The 20991-nt window shown below is 47.2% G+C and overlaps 1 protein-coding gene and 2 long non-coding RNA genes across 5 annotated transcripts in view; 1 reads left to right on the top strand and 2 right to left on the bottom strand.

The window, feature by feature from the left end:
* Positions 1–20991, top strand: part of BAIAP2L1 (BAR/IMD domain containing adaptor protein 2 like 1) — an 80409-nt gene that overhangs the window by 48268 nt on the left and 11150 nt on the right. For 2 of the 3 annotated variants that reach the window (XM_086373935.1, XM_086373936.1), the window contains 8 exons: positions 11583–11644; positions 11737–11808; positions 12015–12152; positions 12794–12946; positions 15089–15256; positions 16155–16302; positions 19531–19738; positions 20451–20528. In XM_086373935.1, coding sequence (XP_086230061.1) covers positions 11583–11644; positions 11737–11808; positions 12015–12152; positions 12794–12946; positions 15089–15256; positions 16155–16302; positions 19531–19738; positions 20451–20528 — 1027 coding nt within the window. Of the gene's footprint in view, positions 1–1969; positions 2291–11582; positions 11645–11736; positions 11809–12014; positions 12153–12793; positions 12947–15088; positions 15257–16154; positions 16303–19530; positions 19739–20450; positions 20529–20991 lie in introns of those variants that run through there. The other variant, XM_086373937.1, reaches the window with a different exon arrangement.
* LOC147344783 (uncharacterized) lies at positions 12148–12728 on the bottom strand. Its single transcript, XR_015154295.1, has 2 exons — positions 12623–12728; positions 12148–12518 (listed from the first exon to the last, which is right to left on the bottom strand). It is a non-coding gene; the product is annotated as an uncharacterized LOC147344783 (long non-coding RNA).
* Positions 14070–15437, bottom strand: LOC147344782 (uncharacterized). Its single transcript, XR_015154291.1, has 3 exons — positions 15364–15437; positions 14617–14762; positions 14070–14282 (listed from the first exon to the last, which is right to left on the bottom strand). It is a non-coding gene; the product is annotated as an uncharacterized LOC147344782 (long non-coding RNA).

Raw genomic sequence — 20991 nt, 5'->3', positions numbered from 1 at the left:
ATCTCCAGGTCCATCATGTTGCTGCAAATGGCATGGTTTCATTATTTTTAGTGGCTGAGTATATGCCATTGTGTATATGTGTATACATGACATCTTCTTTATCCATTCATCTGTCGATGGACACTGAGGTTGCTTCCATGTCTTGGCTAGTGTGATTAGTGCTGCTGTGAATACTGAGGGGGCACTGCTGTTTTGATTGAGCCTTTCACGTGTATTTCTTTGAATTCATAAGTAATCCATGTGATCATCATTTTGATGGCTGCCTCCGTCTCACTCCGTTCAGTTTTCCTCTGTTGGTACCGAGGTAGAGCCCCTGTGCTGGGGAGGAGGGTGAGCACAGTAGTGTTGGGATGAGGACAGGGTTTGTTTCTTCTTTGCTTTCATGAAAAATTGTCCTTTAACAACAGGAACAAAAAAAAGCCCTTCTATGGTTTTCTGAAAAGTACATAAAACCCAGTATTCAGTAATCAAGGGATTGCAGTAGTTTTTCTTTCCTCATTTAAATATCAGTATGTTCAATTCAGTGAGCGCTCAATTGATAGGCGTTGTTCTGGTCACTTAGGCATAAATCAACAGGTAAAGGTCCCTGCTCTTGGGAACTCGCGTTCTAGTGGGTGGTAAACAGGTCTGATTTGCCAGGTGGTAATAAGGTGAGGGGCCGATGAGTGATGGAAAAGAGGGATGGGATGTAGCCAGTTTGGGTAGGGGGTCAAGGAGGTACGGGCTAGAGGGAGAGTGGCAGGCAGATGTCCAGGGAGAGTAGTCCCTTGGAGGCTGGAAGTGCAGCGTTCCTGAGGCCTTGTGAGTTTGGGTCGCAGTTTGGAAGCGAGTCGGTAGAGGTGCAGTTAAGGCTGGAGAGAGAGGGGCTGAGGGCTGGAGAGGGGCTTACAGGGGTGGGACAGGTCCCGTGGGGCCTTGTAGGTCATGGTAAGAATGTTGTCTTTTAACCTGAGGTAGGGGTGGGGAGCTTCTGGAGATTTTGAACCCCAGAATGAAAAGGTTTGACTTAGGCTTTAAAAGGCTCTCTCTGGCTTCTGCCCACAGAAGAGACTGTAGAAGGGTGGGAACAGGGAGACAGGGCAGGAAGCTGTGGTACCAGTGCAGGCGAGCAGGAATGCTGGGCGGGACTGGGCATTGGCTGCCAGGTCAGGGTGGCTTTCCAAGGTCTCAGGTTTGGATGCCTGCTAGACCCAGAGGAAATGTGAGTCCGGAGTTCCCTGTGGGAGCGTGTAGTTCTCCACCCCCGTGGACAAGACGGGCCCGTTTGCTCACCCAGGATCACTGAGACGCGACAGTGTGCCCTGTGGCTTCCCTCAGCTGGGAGGAAGCCAGCAGTTGTGAGCATCACAGCGTGCCAGATGCTTCACTTCTGTGTCCTCGTCTGAGTCTCACCGGGTTCTGTCAGGGGCTGTTTGTTTACACGTCCACCTCACAGACGGTCCAGGGAGGCAGGGAGCAGCCCTCCCCACCCCCAGAATGCCTCACAGCGCCAGGAACTTGCCAGTAGGGACCCTTTCCAGAGCGCCCTTCTCCAGTGTGAGCTGGGCTGCAGGCGTGGGGTCCCTGCCATTTGCGATGGGTCATCATCTTTTGATGGCTCCTTTCCTAAAGCATTTTTTGTTTCAAAAAGTTCAGGTGCCAGAAGCAGGCTGGCCACTGACTGCTCTGTTTGGCCACTTGGGCCTGTGTGTGTGTGTGTTTGGGCCACGACAGGTGCGGGAGGCCGGTTGTCACCTGTTGCCCTGGGGAGGCAGTCCTGCCCCTTTAGCTTTACTTCCTGCATAACCGACACATTGAGCTGAAATGGCTTCAAGCCGCCAGGCCAGCCCTCCCCAGTGCATCCGTGCCTCTGTGATGCCAGCCACACACCGCCCCTCCCACCAGGCAGCTGTTCCAATCAAAAAAAGCCCTACTAATTAAAGCGTCCCAGCAGATGCTGGGAGACTTGCCTTTCCCTGTATTTCACACGTGCCGGGCATCATTCTGTCCTCGGGGCCCAGTGGGAAAATCCAGGTCCTTTCTCATGCTGGAGTGAGGATGCAAGGGGGTCAAGGGCGCAGGCTCGGGGTCAGACATGAGTCCAGATTCCAGCCCCACCGCCTTTAGTACTTGTGTCATTTGGGGAAAGTCCTCCAAGGCCTCTGTCTGAGCTCCCGCCTCCGCTCAGTGGATAACAGAGCTCCTCCCTCTGAGCTGGTGAGGACTAAGCGAGGCCATTTCTGTGAGGCAGCCTGCACGTGCTGACCCTGTGAGCATCAGAGATGTGCTCTCCCCTCTGAGCTGGAAAAAGGTAAAGAATGCTGGACTGTGAGAGCACCGGGTTACTCTGCTTGTTCTTACTCTGTGTTCCTGTTGTCTCTGTGGAGTAAGAGAGAGAATGAAATGGATTCTGGATTTTGTGGAGTCTCCCTTAAATTCACATCATAATAGAACTAACCAACATGCACCTGGGGTGTGTGGTTTTAGATTAATGGCCTTCCACTGGGAGCAGAAGCTTTGTTTTATTTCGTGTTTTTAAACTTGCCTAATTAGAGCTAGTTGCTTTAAACTGAGACAGCTGTAGTCTTTTGAAAAAATTCACTCAAAAATTTTAAGGTGGTTTTTACTGTTAATACTGAATTGAAACTGTTTCTCAGTGACTTTTCTCTGTGTTGACCTCACTGTTGTGTTTCAGGGTCCTGTTTTAATTATTTTAAATAATTTGCATCTTTCAGGTGTAGCATTTTTAATATTTAAATGAAAATGCCTACAGTTCATTAGTGACTCTGTAAGAATAACTGGTTGTCACCTTCATTCATTATTACTAATGCTCTTGCTTTCATTTTTACTGGCTTCAAAATGGTTGTCTTTTAGCCTTAATCTACTAAGCGATGAAAAAGGAAAATGAATAATTAATGTTAACGTACCTCACGTGATATAACTAATCTTTTAATGCTGTATTTTGCATTCACATGTAAGAAGACAACTGCTTGCAATCTGTATATGGATGCAAAACTGATCAATTATCTGATATATAGTATATACACTTGAATAAACATTGTTCTTTTAGCTAAAATAAGAGTAGTGCATTAACATCCAACTTTTAATATCTTCATTACAAATCCTGTACTTTAACTTGACAGCACTTATTTACAGCAGGTAGGCTAAATTATTTTAATTGCTAATCAACAATGAAGTAGAAAATGAACATTCAGTTTGCTTCCTGAACCAATCTAATGACAGAATTATCACCTAAACCCCAAATCTCTACCCTACTTAAAAATAATACTTAGTTAAAATCTTCTGAATGGACATCTTTCCTAGGTATTACCTTAGGTATTGTAAGACTAGATCTCTGATATTGTAGGATTGCATTTGCTCTGCACCTACCTGAAAAGACTTGATTCTAAAATATCCAGAAGGGTTTCTAATGATAATTCCCATTGAGAGTTAAGTCCTGTTATTAGAATAATTTGTTGTTGTTTAGTCACTAAGTCGAGTCCGACGTTGCGATCCTGTGGGCTGCAGCACACCAGGCTCTTCTATCTTCCACTATCTCCCAAGTTTGTTCCAATTCATGTACATTGAGTCAGTGATGCTATCTAACCAGCTCATCCTCTGTTGTCCCCTTCTCCTTTTGCTTCAATCTTTCCCAGCATCAGGGTCTTTTCCAATGAGTCGGCTCTTTGCATCAGGTGGCCAAAGTACTGGAGCTTCAGCATCAGTCCTTCCAATGAATATTCAGAGTTGATTTCCTTTAGGTTTGACTGGTTTGATCTCCTTGCTGTCCAAGGGATTCTGAAGAATCTTATCCAGCACCACAATTCAAAAGCATCAATTCTTCAGCGCTCAGCCTTCTCTATGTTAGGATAATAGTAATATTTTATCTTTAAAAGCATTCTTACATAAGCTTAAAATTAATTCAGCATGTCAGTCCTATGGGGTTTATTAGTTTCCATTTATTCTTTCTTCAGACCTTATTCAGAAAAATGTCTCTTAAAAAAGAAAAAATGTTTTAATGTTTCTTTTTCTAGCGACCTCCTTAATCCACTTTTCTTTTACTGCCACACTTCCCAAACAAGTAGTTTATACCAGCTTCTCCCTGCCTCTCCCAATCTTTACCAGAGGTCAGGAAGCTGGAAGGTGTCAAATACTAAGAGTCTAGTATGTGTCTTGCTCATGGTACGTTTCCCTTATCAGGATACTTAATCCTCACAACTCAGGTTGCCAGGTGTCTGGCACTGAACCCACGGAGTCTGGGATTGTAGCTTCTTGCTTGGCAAACTGAAAATTTTATAAACAAAAATGTCTCGTTTTCTTTTTTTTTTAATTATCTTGTTTGTGGCTCAGGAGCCTCTGAGACTGGACCTCAGTGTTATTAAATCTTGGTGATAAGAAACCAAAGATGCCAGGAATTTGCTCCTGGAGGCCCTGTGGGTAGAAACAGCCCCAGGTGACAGCCGGCTCTGCTGAGGCTGCAGATGAACGCCCAGAGGTTAGGGCCCAGGCATGTGGGTTCCACCAAAGTCATTTTTCCTGTAGGCACTTCTGTAACCAGGATGCGTATAGCAGTAGAATCAAACACTACAGATGCCACCTTCTGAGGGGTCCAGCTTTCACTGGTTTTCTTCTCTTGCCATCACTGAACTTCCATGCTTTACTGCAGTCAGCCTTCAATGCATTGATTCAGTGTATTCATTAACGACCAGACTCTTAAGGCCTGTATGTTCCTGGCGGGCACCTGGGTGGGGGGCCGGCACACAGGTAACGGAATCGGGAGATCCACTTGTCTTCCATGTGTAACTGCCAGAAGCTTCCGACGCCGCATGTGTGTTCCTCCCAGCGAGGGGCTGGTTCCTAATCACTGCAGGGCCCACGCGACTGCCACAAATTTATTTTTAATTAATAGGCTTTATTTTTTAGAGTGCTTTTAGGTTTACACAGAACTGCGAGACCTCACAGAGTTGTCACCCTGCTCTCTCCCCTGCTCACTGTTTGCTCTGTTTTTAAGTCCTGCACCGGTGTGGTGCATTCGTCACAAATGATGGACCAAGCCTGGCACATGATTAACTAAAGACCATAGTTTACACTGGGCCTCTATGAGCTTGACAAATACATAAAGTGCACCCCTACCAACCTTTGGCAGTCACTGATTCTTTTTTTTTTCCCATCAATGTTTCTATAGTTGTGCCTTTTCCAGAATGTCATTTAGTTGGAATTGCATATTAGGCAGCCTTTTCAGACTGGCTTCTTTCACTAAGCAACATATATTTAAAATTCCTCCATCTTTTTGTGGTTTACCAGCTGGTTTCTTTGGTTTCTTTTTAGTCCCTGAAGAACATTCAGTTGTACACACGTGCCACAGTTGGTTTATCCACTGAGTTGGGTTGTTTCCAGGTTTTGGCAGTATGAATAACGCTGCTTTAGGTATTCATATACAGGTTTTTCCACAGACGTAATAATTCTAGGCATTTGAGTAGACACCTAGGAGTACAATTACTAGGATAAGACTAGTTTTGAATATAAGAATAGTTCGAATAAATTGAGGAAGACTGTTTACCTGGGTAAGAAACTGCCTGCCTTGAAGCCGCAGGAAGCTCTGCGTTCCCACCCGTCCTGAAGGAGCGCTCCTGTTGCTCCACAGCGGCATCTGGTGCTGTCAGCATTCTGGGTTACAGCCATTCTGACAGGTGTGTGCTGGTATCTCGTTTTAATTTGTAAGTTCCCATATGACATGGAGAGCATCTTGTCATATGCTTATTTGCCATCTGTATAACTTACATTTTAACTGAGCTGTTTTTGTTATGTTTGAGCTTTAAATGGTCTTTATTATTTGGGATACAAGTCCTTTATCAGATATGTGTGTTGTGGATATTTCCTCCCAGTCTGTGAACTTGTCTTTTCATTCTACTAACAGTAATTTTTGTAGACCAGAAGTTTGTGATTTTAATGAAGTCCAGCTTGCCAGTTTTTTCTTTCACGAATCATGCTTTTGGCGTGATAGCTAAAAACTCAGTGCTAAACCAAAGTCATGTGAATTTTCTCTGGCTTTATCTTCTTAAAGTTTTATTGTTTGGCATTTTACATTTAGGTGTGTGCTCCATTTTGAGTTGCTTTTTATGAAAAATGTACGGTCAGGCTCTAGATTTGTTTCTCTGCAAGTGGGTATCTAGTTTAGCACCCTTTGCTAAAAGGACTGCCCTTTCTCCATTATTTTTGTCCCCCTCGTTGTCTTTGGGTTGCTTTTGAAAATCCTCCTAAATGGAGTGTTATAACCCACTGTTATTATCCTGGAGTCCTGTTGATGGGTGACGTGGTAAAGTATTGGAAAGGAGGAGCATCCTTTATAATCCCATGTTTAAATCTCCATTTTGGTTGTTTTGTGGTGTATTACTGGTTTTTGGTGGGCCACAGTATGGGGGTCATGACCTTCCGAAGAGTTTCTCAGGCTTTTTTCCCCTCTCCTTACTTGAGACAGGAAAGCGAGAGGGGTTGCAGGTAGCTAATTGTCCTTCCCCAGATCAGATAAGGCTTAGAAAAGTGTTTCCCTGGAGGGCTAGCCTTCCTTACTCAGAACAGAGCAAGAACAGGATAACTGAGCAAATTTCAAAACACTTTCCCCTCCCCACCACCAGAAGCCCCAGAGGAATTTTCTCCATTCCTTACAATACAAACTTGGTTGGGGGGTGGGGGTGCCTCCTAGAGACGAAACTCCTGAGAAGTGAGCCTGCGTTGTTTTTAACTCTCCACACGGAGCCTCCAGTGATTCCTCATTTACCCCTTGCGTTCCTGGCAACCGTGGCTCCAGCATCAGTTTCTACTCCCTGTAAACTCTGATTTTCCACATCATTCTAATTCTCTGATGAATCTGAGAGTTGTTTTTCAGTGTGTTTAGCTTGTTTTTTGTTGTGAGTAAGGGAGTGACAACTTCAAAGCTTTTTATGCATTGGAGCAGAAGCCAGAAGTGCCCTTACAGTTGGTTCTAACCAACAGGAGTCAGGTATGCCTGTTTTCATAATGGATGGATCCTGATGGAGTCCCTTTAACTACAGTATTGTGAAAAGCTGTGAGGCGGAAGAAAGTGGAGTGTAGTCTGTTTGATGGTGGGAGATTGAAAATTTTCCTTTGGGGACCCTGGGAATAAAGGGGGGGGTGTCAATGAGAGAGGAGATGAGCTTAGAAGAGTTTGGTGTCTATTTCTCTCATTCTGTAAGTCTTAAGAGTTCTTCCAAAGCATTTAAAAGATACACACACACACACACACACAAACATATATATATATATAACATATAAGGCTTACCAGGTGGCGCCAATGCTAAAGAATCTGCTGCTGATGCAGGAGACATAAGAGACACCGGTTCGATCCCTGGGTCAGGAAGATCCCCTGAAGGAAGAAATGGCAACCCACTCCAGTATTCTTGCCTGGAAAATTCCATGGACAGAGGAACCTGGCGGACTACAGTCCATGGGTCGCCAAGAGTCAGATACAGCCAAGCACGCACGCCATATTTGTATAAGGAGCAAAAAATAGTAAAACACGGTGACTAGTTACAGGTTGACAGCCTCATACGTGGATTTTATTTCGGGAAGATGAGTGCTCACCCAGAAAATGGCTTGTTGAGTGGGGGGGTTCTGTTGGCGTATGTCATGCATTATGGGGCTCACTTGCTCCTCTGCCTGGGCACACACACCTTACCAGCCAGGGTTTCTCTTCAGTGTTCAGGACAGAATCACACCCACCCAAGCCTGTGAAGAGCATGTTCTGGTTACCACCCGCTCGCTCCTTTGGCATCGTGCCTGTCTGCACGTTGTTTATTTGCACAACTTCCACAGTGACGAGAGAGGAGCCCCTCCATCCACCTGCACCCAGGGGCTTGGGTGGACAGCGCTGAGAGATGTTCTGAGACGCTGGCAGGTTGGGTCGCCTGTTGCTGGTTACTAACGACAGGCTCTGTGCTAACTCAGTGTTGATAACCCTGAGTGCATCTGGTTTTGTTTTTTTTTTTAACATCTCCCACCTGTGTATAATTTGCTTTTACTTTCATTATATTTTTTCTGCATCACATTAGGTATTTGGAAAACTCTCAGGAAAAGTATGGCCTTTTTACAGTAACTCTTTATTGTAATCACTTTTCCTTTAATTCATACGGTGTAACTTTAGGCCCATAGTGGGTTGGCTTCCACCTTGTCATTTTATTGTCCGATTCCACTTGAAGTCACATGGAGGAAATAGCGTGTGACTCAGTCATTGCTCTGCACTCTCCAGAAATAACAGACGTTGTGAGTATCCATGATCAAATATAAATGAGAAATAACACTTACGCCTACATGTTCTGTGTCCCCGAAGTCTGCTAGTAGTTTCCCTCTGGCTCCTCTAAACTTGCACCATGAACTGATGAATAATTTCCTAGTTGAAAATATATTAATAGTGCCATGACTAACCCATGTTTCAGATGAAAACCTTGTGTTCATACAGGTAATACTTTTCAAAATTTTGTTTTTTAAAGTCCATACTGTCTATTGGCTAAACATGTGTATCTTCATACAGTATTGTCCAAAATGTTAGATCTGTTCATGGTTCCTAGAATTAGAGTTTACCACCAATAGCTATTATTTGTATGAATTTTAGAGAAAAAATTGATGGTAGACATTGACTTTTTAGTTGTATCAACATCATGATTTTGAAAAATAAGTATATATTTCAATTCCTTTAATACTGCCATTTAAGAATATAATTTATTCAGACTGGGTCACATTACTGTACTTACTATGAGTTTCTTCCCAAAATATTGACTCAAAACCTAAAAGGGACAAAAAGGAAATGACTGATCCTGTACATACAGTGCTGTAGTTCCTGGGACCGGCACGTAGACTCCTGTTTGGGCATTTACTTAGTTTTGCTCCACTGGATTCTGGGCTATGCTTTCTCAACTGCTCTTTCTTTTTTCAAAACAAGTTTTTTCTTCCTAAATGTAATTTATGAAAAAGTAGGTTATGGAGCTAAGGGTAAAACGTGTGATTCCACATCTCAGACATAAAGTAACACTTGCTTTATTAAGAGTAAACTTCTGTACATTGAACATAAAGGCTGTTTTCATTTTCTGTTCCAAGATACTCTTTGGGCAGCTTGCATAATCACAGGAAAGATGCTTTTTAATCCTTTTTATGCCTGAGGACTCAGAAGTTGCTGCTCTGAGGTCGGCATTTAAATTCCACCAACAGTGAGGGACTTAGCAGGGGTAAGGCTAGGTGTTCCGTTCCTGCCCGCAGAGTGAATGGTCTGTTTCACTGGGCCCTTCCATCAGGCTCTGCAGTGGGGAGGGGGCGTGGGCAGGAGGGGAGAATGAGGAGGGGTGCAGGCAGCCGGGGCTCTCAGGTCAGGCCGATCACCCGCTTCAACAGTGCTGGTGTTCTCACAAGCCCAGACTTATGGCAGCACATATCTCGGAGGTCGATGTTATATAAGATTGTAGAAATAAAGTTCTTGACAACATGAAAAAAAAAATTGTGAACACTTTCCTCCTAGCCTGAATCATTCTGACTGATTTAAGCAAAATTATTTTAAGTAGATCTGATTTGCTCAGAATAGAGTGCTTGATTTTCAAATAATTGGTTTTTGTTGTTGTTTATTATTCATCTCCAACTGGGAGTTATTTATGGGTTTAAAATAGATGTGAAGTTTATTAATATTTCACCTCAGATTATTTCAATACATGAAACGACATTAATGTAATTATATTCTTGGTCAGATAAAGGCTTCCTTTGTGAAGAGCTTGGTTTGTGTATTTGTTTCATGGTGAGCTTTAGGAGAACGGAATCACAGGATAAATGGAGTCAGGATCACTGAAGATGCACAGTGGGTGCCTTGATACCCTGGCGGGGGCCCTCACACTCATGCTTATCCAGCAGCAGTTCTTGGAATCACATGGTGCCTAGGGGCTTCCGTACCTCTAACCTATTAACCCAGTTATATCCTTCCAGGAGATTCTCTGTCCTCACCACCTACCATGGTCATTTTCAGCAACACCATTCATGGTGGGCTTCAGGCTGAGGAGTTGGTTTATCTGGGACACCATGGGAGGGAGTGACATTTTACATGTAGAATTGGAGAGCCCCCTGGCACCTGGGAGGAAGAAGATCCAGAAGAGAACGGGCTGGTAGTCAGGAGAAATGAGAGCTAGAAAGAGGAGGGCAGCTCCTCCGAGGTCCAGCTGGCAGGTTGACACGTGTGGGGCGGGGCGTCTGGGGAGACTCCCCCACCTCTGCTGGAGCAGGTTGTCTAGCGAACACGGACGTCCCATGTCATCCCCATGGGCCGCCTCTGCTGGGCAGGGGAGGGCTGGCACGTTTGTCACCCAAGGAAACAGGATGAATCAGGGCGCGGTTCCACCCCCAAGCTGGCCCAAGCGATGGCACCAGGGAGTGAGTCTTTGTCCGTGAGTGTGACACACGGGCGGGGCGTCAACCCCTAGGACTGGCTGGCTTGCAGCCCGGAGCTGGGGTTAGAGAATATGGTGAGTGTACCGGTAGGCATGCTGAACACGAGGTGCCCGATGGGATGGCAGGTGGGCGTGTTCAGGATGGGTTGAATTTCTGAGTCTGAAGATGAGGGAGGAGCCTGGGCTGGCTCTCCTAGAGTCAGATGTTCTGAGGTGTCCCCAGAGCTGGGCACGATAGAGTCCTTTGCACAGAGGTGCTCGCCGAAGCCCGAGTCCAGTCTGCAGTCTTTCCCTCTTTCCCCACGTCTGCCGTAGTCATCCTCTTCATTCTCCCTCCTCAACAGCCGTTCAGTTTTGCCCAAAGAGTTCCTTTTCACCTGCCCACTGAACTGTAGGATGGTCCCCCCGGCACGTTGTGTGGTGTGGTATGACTTGGTGGTGGTCCTGACGCTGTTGCTCCCAGTTCTTGGATATCAGGCCCATTTGGTTCCTGTAGAGACCTCCGTTGGCAGAGGGAGGCTCTTGTTCCCTTCCTTCTAGAAGCCAGGAGGCAGCACTCTGCCACACGCTGCAAGAGATGCACCTGGAGCATCTAGTTGCTTTTTGGAGCAATAACTCCTTTGTCCTGGAATATGTAGCCCCAGGAGACAGAACAAGGTCCCTGCTGCAGTTTCCCAGATTTTTTTTTTTTTTTTTTTTAGATTTTCCAGAGTGATAAAAGAACTAATATAAGAAAAAGAAAATAACCTTTATCTTTTATGCCTGACAGATAATCAGATTACCCAGGGGATTAGATCAAAAATGAGTCATTTGTTCCTATAATTAGTTACTATAATGACCAATAATCTTTTATAAGAGAATTTAACAATTAAACCGGATAAGTAGGCTTCAGCTTAGGAAATGGGTAAATAGCGAGAGGACAAGGGGAGTTTGAAGGCAGAGCTGGCGGGCGTTGTGGAGTGTTGTGTTGTGGTGGTGTTGTCATCGGGTGTCCACCCCTGCTGTTGGGCCACAGCCAGTGTTCCCAGTGCCCCGGGGCCTGGTGCCCACCTGCCCTGGGAGCAGCTGTGGACTAGACCTCACCCACCAGTTTACTTCCTCTCGTATCTTTACAACACACCACACGGTGGCTTTTCATCCTAACATCCCTGATTTTGTTCACAGGCCATGTTCTTATAGAGATTTCGAGTATCCACAAGAAACTCAACGAGAGTCTTGATGAAAATGTATGTGAACGGTTTTTCTATTTACCAAATATACTTATTTTATTTTGCTTCAAGTCTCAAACCTGGTCTCAACTTTTCACTTGTGTTCACAGTTCAAAAAATTCCATAAGGAGATTATCTATGAGCTGGAGAAGAAGACAGAGCTTGATGTGAAATATATGAATGTGAGGACCAGGTTTTGCTGCACCTGCCCTGGGTGGAGGGCGCCTGGGGAGGGGAACTGAGTTTTCAGGGAGGCTGCGCTCGCCTGATGGCTGAGCCTAAGGAGAGCTTCCCCATGGTTGAGCTGGCGGGGCAGTGAGTATGAAGGCTGCAGTACCCCGTTAAAACACAGCCAGACCGGAAAACAGGTGCAACGTTTACCTTACAGGCGACTCTCAAAAGATACCAAGCAGAACACAGGCATAGATTAGATTCTCTGGAGAAATCGCAAGCTGAATTGAAGAAGATAAGAAGGAAAAGTCAAGGAGGACGAAATCCATTCAAATATGAATGCAAAGAGATTGAGGTAAACCTTTCAGCACTGTGTTACTTTATTTTGGGGTGGATGGTTTATACAGTTAATGGGAGGCATGCTTATCTCAGTCAGCCTATACTTTATCCATCAGATGTGCTGCTGCTGAAAGTCAAAACTAAGCATTTTGACTTGGTGGGAGCTGAAGGCCGCAGAGTTCCCCAGAGTTAAGAATAATTAGTCAAGAGCACTGGTGTTTTCTCCTGACTTTGGGAGAGTGATAAGCATTGTGTCCCCATTTTACAGATGGGAAAAGTGAGGCTTCGGTTAACTCACATGGTTGGCACTTGTAAATGTGATTTGATCTTGAACTTTCTGGTTCCAAAAGGCGTTATTGTCCAGTGAAACATGATCCTGTCCCTGGAGTAAAAGTAATATTTTATGCAAATTGCCAAGTGGAATGTAGAGCCTTTGGGAACCTCTCTCCAGGCATGGGTCAGGGACCTTAATGAGAATGTTGATACCTGCTCAGATCAGGTTAGGGCTCTGTTGGTCTGTCTAATGTTTATCTGCCTTCAGCATTCACTCCATTATCAAAATAAATCCTCTGTAAAGATGGCAGGAGATAAGTGTCAGGCTGGGTAGCTGTTTGGTTCCTCATGTCATACTTGTATAATTATTATTTATTTTCCTAGTATGTAGAAACCATTACTTCTCGCCAGAATGAAATCCAGAAATTTATTGCAGATGGTTGCAAAGAAGCCCTGCTTGAAGAGAAAAGGCGCTTCTGCTTTCTAGTCGACAAGCACTGCAGCTTTTCGAGTCAGATACACCATTACCACATGCAGGTGGGCGCAGCAGCAAATGTCTTCCTCACATTTAAACGCCCTCGACGTGCTTAACCTTCCATAGGTGCCCAGTATAAAGCAAGGGGCTCATTTTGCCAAGGAAAGAATTCTAAGGAAATCATTTTTGACCAACTTGAATGAGTAAACTTTTAGAAATGTAGATGAAATGGTCAAATGTTTGCTTATCATGTTGAATTTAGTAACACCCACTCATATTTAATCAACGGCTGAGAAATGGCACTTTTCCCCTTTTCTCACCCATGAGCCAGCCTCTCTCAGACTCTCCCTGATGCATCTTCAGCATCAGTGTCTTCACCAGAACCACGGGGTGAGTCCCGCCAGCCCGGACCCCACCGGGGTGGTCTGAGAGGCTCGCCTGGGGGTCCGTGTAGACGGTGTTGCTGGATATCCTGCCCTAGACCACAGACCCCGTCACAGCTTCAGGACCGCTGGATGGGGTCCTCTGTCACTCTCCTCAGGGTGTGTGTGCTCCTGACGCCATCAGCCCCGTAACCAGTGCTGTCACCCTCCTTCAGCACGTGCAGTTGTGAGGCCGTCCTTCCAGGAGTCATCACAAACTGTGTCCTGGATTTCCTTCCCACCTTTTTTTCTTTTTTTAATAAAACTATGGAATCTATTTGGCTTCTGTAAGCATCCAAAACTAGCAGTGACTGAGGTCAAATATTCACTGTTATTCATGATGAAGTAATTTAGAGAGCACTCCATCATGTGAGAAGCGTTCTAAAAGCTTGGATATCGGGCTGCTTCCTTTTGAGGGGAACCTGGCCTTGTATGCATGCATATATCATAGTTACGTACTCCATAAACTTGAAGGAACATTCAGCTACCAAATCTAAATAGCCAAGGTCTCCAACTGTCACAGAAAAGAAAAACAAACCTGCTGCATTCGATGACGACATCTGTCCCCAGCACTTCTGTAGTAGCTTCGGCACTGTTTCCACGGTGAGGGGGTCCACCGGTGGGGGCCAGAAGCAGCCTTGAAGCTCTCTGTGACGACAGCCCGCCTCCCCCAGCAACGGGGCAACTTGATCTATTTGCAGAGAGCTCTGGTAGTTGACAGAGTCTTCCGCACACTGAACCTTGGGTCCCAGTTACGTTTTACCTCGTGACGCGAGCCAAATTCCCTTCTTTCTCTACCAGGAGTCTCTTTGGAGCCTTCTCTGGCCCCAGCGCTTTCAGTGGCTCCTTGGACACAGTAGCCAAGGCCGTTGGTCCCTGGCGTGTCCAGGCCACAGGCAGGGGACAGGAGTGGGGCAAGGGGCAGGGTTCAGGATTCGTATCGGCACCCCCAGACCATGCCTGATGAACACAGAGTCTAGATGAAAACAGTACAGTTGTTACGAAAATAGTTTCACAAAAGATGCTCTACTTCCCTCTTTCAACTAAATTGCCGCCTAGAAAGGGGGGTCTTATAAGGGCTCCCGGGAATCCGGGAGTCCAGTCAGAGGAAGAGCCAGGCTGTGGGAGGCAGGACAGACACCTCCACCTCTAGGGCTGGGCAGTCTCAGCGCTGTCTTCCTAAGCCTCTGCACCCAGCTGCTGCCTGCCCAAGGGCCCCGCCGGGCTGTGGTCAGGACTTCCACTCAGCACTGCGGTGACTCCAGAGAACTACCATGCTCCGCCTCTGGTCCCCCCGTCCCGTAGAGCACCTTCTCAGGACAGATCTGAGTCACCCTCCAGGGCACCACGCCTCCTTCTCTGGAGTTAAGTCCACTCCTGGTCCTCTTGCTCCATCAGAGGCGCTTCTCATGGAAGGGGTGGGAGGAAGACACAGGGGTCGGCAGTTCTCGGGCCCCTGAGAAACATGGGGGTTAACACAGATTGCTCCACCTTCGGTGTTAGTTCTGAACTTCTGAACCATCAACAATCCTTGTATCAGCCTGAACTCTACCCACACTGAGGGAGACAGGAAATCCCTTTACAACAGGAGCCTACGTGCTCCTCAGCAAATAAGACACAGCAGATCCTCACAGATGCTTCAGCTACTGCTGAATTTAACTCCTCGCTCCCACACTTCCGGTGGTAAGCCAGGAATCTGAGTAGTAGTAGTTACCATTTGTGTCAGTCTTTCTAACAATACACGTTTGTTTGTCTTTGGTTTTGTTTCTTTTGAATTTATAGTCTGCAGAACTGATCAATTCCAAACTGCCTCGGTGGCAAGAAACCTGTAGTGATGTCACCAAAGTGCCAGAAAAAATCATGAACATGATCGAAGAAATTAAGACCCCCATCTCCACCCCGATGTCCGGAACACCCCTGCCTTCACCCATGATCGAGAGAAGCAGCATGGTAAGAGCTAGTCATCACCTCAAGATTTCAGCCAGATTTGCACAACAGAGCAAGGCCGCCTTTGTCAGTGGAAATCACGGGCCACCCGTACCATTTCCAGGGCCTACCTTTCCTCAATGCGACTTCACCCTTCCAGCAGTGCAAGCACCAGACGTGGCCCCTCTCCCTCCCCGAGGCTGGGCCTGTCCCCAGACCCACGCCACTTCTCCCCCCGCCCAGCGCCAACCGCTGTGCGTAAGAAATGACCTTGACAGTCTGGCCTGTTACGCAGCAGGCAGGGTGATCCTGGCTGGATCGCAAAGGCCAGAACCTCAACAGGCAGCAGAATGTTAGCAACAGAGGATTCTGAAAACTTTCAGGGAGGGGAAAATGGATTACTTATTACAAAGAAAAGAGAATCCCACTGAAACCAGACTTCTTTTTAGAAAACTAGGTGTCAGAAAGTAATGGACTAATGCACTCAAAATTCTGTGGAAAAATACTTTTAAATGGAGAAGCCTCGAGCCAAGCAGCATTTAAAAGGGAGCCTCGAAACCCACAGAGACAGAAAGTAGATGAGTGCTGTTCAGGGGCTGGGGGAATGGGGAGTAACTGCTTTAAAAGGTGGGGGACTTCCCTGGGGGCCAGTGGGTAAGACTCTGCACTTCCACTGCAGGGGACGAGGGTCCAGTCCCTGGTCAGGGAACTAAGATGCACGGGCAGCCAAAATAAATAAATAAATAGACAAAAGAAGGGGGTATTCTTAAAATAATTAAAAATGGGGCATTACCCTGCAAAGAAGAGAATTTGGGGAAGAAAATGGAATCTAAAGCATGTAATACAAAACAGCCCTGGGGACCGATCTCTAATGCCATTGCTGGGTTATACTCGGATTAAACTAATAAGGGATTTTTTACAGGTTGGGCAAGATTGTGACAGCCTTTCTAAATACCCACCAAAGATCCCCGCGGCTCCTTCAGCCAGAGCCTTGACCAGCCCTTTGATCGATCTGTTTAAGAACCCAGCCACAGTCGCACAGAACTCAGAAAGAAAAAATAATTTAACAGGTGAGCTGTTTAGTTGAATTTCCTTTAAAATACCTTTAAATTTCTTAAATATTTAGGTAAGTGTGCCTTGAGATCTACATCCCATGAGTCACAAAGAGTCGGCCATGACTGAAGCAACTTAGCCCACATGCACGTTGTAAGCTAGAAGTAAATCCACGTGTGTGGTAGCACCGGTCCACACTGGCTCAGGGGAACTCACACCTCCAGACAGGGTCCAGGTTGATTCTAAAACTAAAAAAAATAAAAAAAAATAAAACTCAAGCTGAAAGTCTACCGGTTAAGTAACATCCCTATTTCTTCGTAACCTGTATTTTACTTTCTTTCTCTGTGAATTTGCCTATTCTAAGAACTTCATAAGAGTGGAGTCAAACAAAAAAAAAATAAAATAAAAAATAAAACTGTAGGACGTTGCATCAACAGATATGACTTCTGTATGCTGACAGATGTTTCCATAAACATAGTATTGAAAGGTGTTACATTTTCAATACATGCTTAGAAGAGAGCCTCACGCTGTGTTCCATATCCACTGGCAGCTGAGATAAAATCTCCTCTTTTCAATGAAAGGACGAAACAGATGATAGAAATTCACATATCACAGTTGTGGTTCCTGGTCTCACCGGTAGGCTGCGATTGAATTATACTCAGTGTTTTTCATCATCACTAACAGAGCATGTCAAAATTCTCCAAGCCAGGCTTCAGCAGTACGTGAACCGTGAACCTCCAGATGTTCAAGCTGGTTTTAAAACCAGCTTGAACATCCGCTGGATCGTCGAAAAAGCAAGAGAGTTCCAGAAAAACATCTATTCCTGCTTTATTGACTATGCCAAAGCCTTTGACTGTGTGGATCACAATAAACTGTGGAAAATTCTGAAAGAGATAGGAATACCAGACCACCTGACCTGCCTCTTGAGAAACCTATATGCAGGTCAGGAAGCAACAGTTAGAACTGGACATGGAACAACAGACTGGTTCCAAACAGGAAAAGGAGTACGTCAAGACTGTATATTGTCACCCTGCTTGTTTAACTTCTCTGCAGAGTACATCATGAGAAACGCTGGGCTGGAAGAAACACAAGCTGGAATCCAGACTGCCAGGAGAAATATCAATAACCTCAGATATGCAGATGACACCACCCTTATGGCAGAAAGTGAAGAGGAACTAAAAAGTCTCTTGATGAAAGTGAAAGAGGAGAGTACAAAAGTTGGCTTAAAGCTCAACATTCAGAAAACGAAGATCATGGCATCCGGTCCCATCACTTCATGGGAATTAGATGGGGAAACAGTGTCAGACTTTATTTTTGGGGGCTCCAAAATCACTGCAGTTGGTGATTGCAGCCATGAAATTAAAAGACACTTACTCCTTGGAAGGAAAGTTATGAGCAACCTAGATAGCATATTGAAAAGCAAACATACTTTGCCAACAAAGTTATGAGCAACCTAGATAGCATATTGAAAAGCAAACATACTTTGCCAACAAAGGTCCGTCTAGTCAAGGCTATGGTTTTTCCAGTGGTCATGTATAGATGTGAGAGTTGGACTGTGAAGAAAGCTGAGCGCTGAAGAATTGATGCTTTTGAACTGTGGTGTTGGAGAAGACTCTTGGGAGTCCCTTGAACTGCAAGGAGATCCAACCAGTCCATTCTAAAGGAGATCAGTCCTGGGTATTCATTGGAAGGACTGATGCTGAAGCTGAAACTCCAGTACTTTGGCCACCTCATGCAAAGAGTTGACTCATTGGAAAAGACTCTGATGCTGGGAGGGATTGGGGGCAAGAGGAGAAGGGGACGACAGAAGATGAGATGGCTGGATGGCATCACCAACTTGATGGCCATGAGTTTGGGTGGACTCCGGGAGTTGGTGATGGACAGGGAGGCCTGGCGTGCTTCGATTCATGGGGTCGCAAAGAGTCGGACACGACTAAGCGACTGAACTAAACTGACTGAACAAAGCATTTCATGCTTTCTGGAGGCTTCAGTTTCAACTGTTAACATTTCTTAACCCAGCTGACACACTCTGAGTAAATCAGGAACACGTCTTGTCTGCAGGCATTTCTGATGGCTTCAGCTAGGCTCCACTCTTGCCTGCAGTTTGGCGTCGAGGACCTCAAGACTGTGGTGGCACTGGGCATGTGGGGGTCTCACAGGCCCCTTGGGGGTGAAGGTCACGGCAGTCACACAGGGCACTGCTAGCCAGAGTCCACAGGCTGTCCACTGCGTGCAGCTGTTGGGGAAGAGATGAGACTTTCAGAATGTCAGCTGCAAAGATGACACTGTAGTCACTCACCTTTGAAGACCGCGAGTTCTGTACATATAACATAGGGTGAAAGCATACAGCACTGCGTGCCGCCCGGCCACTCACAGGACTCTTTGGTTCTTGTTGGAAAAGCTAAATGAAAATCACTGGATCCGGCGCAACCTTGATAATTAGAGTAGGCGGCATGTCAAGCAGAGAGCAGAGTTTACATTGTAGTGTCAAAAATTTCCGAGGACGATGAAGAAAGAGATTTTGCATTGTTTTATAGTAAATAGTAGGCTAGCAAAATTTGAGTGGAAAAAAAGATATCTGGAAAAAAATGTTTCCATTCCATTTTTTTGCGGGCGTTAGGGTGGGCTGGTAAAGACCAGCCTGCATTTGAGCTGAGACCTGACCGCGCAGCGATGGCTGTGGAGCCTGGCCACCAGCGTGGGGCTCGTCTGGTTCCCGGGTCGGCCTGGGCGCTGAGGGAGGGGTCGGTCCACAGGGGGCGGGGTCAGCACGTGCTGCCCCACTCGCGGCTGAGCGGCCACGCTGTCCCCAGCGTCCTCCTCTCTCGTGGCACAGGCTCTGGGCAGTCTGGTCTGAGCTGGTGCCTGACAGCGCTTCCACGAGCTGTGGTGGGCGAGCGGGGCGGGGAGAGGTGCAGGCTGGGTGGTATGGAGCACTGGCCTCTATGGGCCATCCCGAGAGACTCCGTGCGGGTGAGGCTGGGCCACACGGCTTTATCCTCTTGGTCTGAAGAGCCTTTGGCCACAGGCTCCTCCTCCAAGAGGCCTCGGGCCAGGCTTAGGCGCTCTCCCTGTCTGTTGCTGTCTGTCCAGCCACAGGTGGAAGTGTGGGGATAGAACCAATTGGCATCTCAGTGGAATGAGTGCGCTGGTGACATGGGGTGGCCGGGTTTCTGGGGTGGGCACCTTTGAACTCGCCCAGTCATTCTTGAAAAACTCATAGCTGCCCTGCTTGCTTCCCACAGGTTCTTCCGTTGACCCCAATTTGCCGCGATCGGTTTCCATGGCCTCCGGACTGAACATGGTGAAAAAGCAGAAAGTGAAAACCATCTTTCCGCACACGGCCGGCGCTAACCAGACCTTGCTCAGCTTCGCACAGGGAGACGTCATCACGCTGCTCATCTCCGAGGAGAAGGACGGCTGGATGTACGGGGAGCACGACAGCACCAAAATGTGGGTCCCGGGCCGGGCTGTCCCCACCCCGAGGGCTCCCGTCAAGGCCGTCCTTGAGGGCAGTTGAGTGCCTCCGCCCCAGCGAGGCCACACTTCAGTGACAGTTCTAGCCTAGTTAGCTGCCATTGTCTATCTGCGTTGTTCCCAAGCTGTGTTCTGCATGTGTGTGCATATAGAGATAAGTTTTTAAAAAATTTTGGCCATACTGCATGGCACATGGGATCTTAGTTCCCCAACCCGGAACTGAGCCCCTGCCCCCTGCACTGAAGCATGGAGTCTTAGCCACTGGACCACCAGGGAGTCCTATAGATTTGATGCGCGTACAGGAGTCACCTCTGAAAGTAAAGGCACTCGTTGGTATGTGACTTCAGATTTCTCAGGATAACGCTGTATATGAGATCTGGCACATGAGTTCGTGTGAATGCCAGTGTCCTCATTCCAACTGTGTGTGCACAAGCCTTCCTAGAAGGTTAAACTGAGTTTCTGTGTAGATTATTCAGGTACTAAGTTTAAACCGAAATGGAAACAAAAGACACAAAGGGGATCCAAATAGAAATGACGTGTAAGACGCCTCTGATGGGATGGGACGCAAGTGGCCCAGCCGACCCCACCACCCCCGGCCCCGAGCGGCCCCCAGGCCGTTGCAGGCATGTCTGTGGCCTGCATGTCGGCCACCCCAGCAAGGTCGTCTTCCCCCCGCTCTTGCCTGCAGGAGGGGCTGGTTCCCGTCATCCTACACGAAGCTGCTGGAGGAGAACGAGGAGGAGGCCGCGAGTGAGCTGGCGCCAAGGTAGGAGCGCCTGCAGCTCGGCCGGCGGGGCTCGCCAGGACCCCGGGTCCGCACGCACATGGGGGTGGATCTGGACGAGCGGCAGAGCCTGCGGCGACGCCACGGCCGGGCTGGCGGGTGCGGGTGCTGCTCCCTGCCTGTTCCTTCCCGATTTCCTGTCGTCCTGGCGCTACCCTCTGCTGGGAAGAGACGCCCCCTTCCTGGCCCACGGTCCCTCCCAGTCCCGCTGCCCACCACAGTGAAGCCCCAGGCCACGCGCCTGGCCTGTCTGCACTGGTGAACACGTGTGCCGGAACGTTCTCCTGCATTTGCCCTCTTCTCTCTTTCCCTCGCCAGCCACCTGTCTTCAGTCCCCTCTCAGGCCTTTCCTCTGCCCTCTGCTCAGACGTGGGGTCCTTGGGACCCACCCTCGTCCTTTTTCCTTCTCGTGCTCCCTGAGCCACCGTGTCTGCTCCTGTGGCTC

The sequence above is a fragment of the Bos grunniens genome, chromosome 25, assembly GCF_055505025.1.
Source record: "Bos grunniens cultivar Pamir isolate PY7600 chromosome 25, Bosgru_T2T1.0, whole genome shotgun sequence".
Taxonomy (NCBI): Eukaryota; Metazoa; Chordata; class Mammalia; order Artiodactyla; family Bovidae; genus Bos; species Bos grunniens.
The sequence above is the reverse complement of the archived record's forward strand: the minus strand, read 5'-3'. Positions and strand labels throughout refer to the sequence as shown.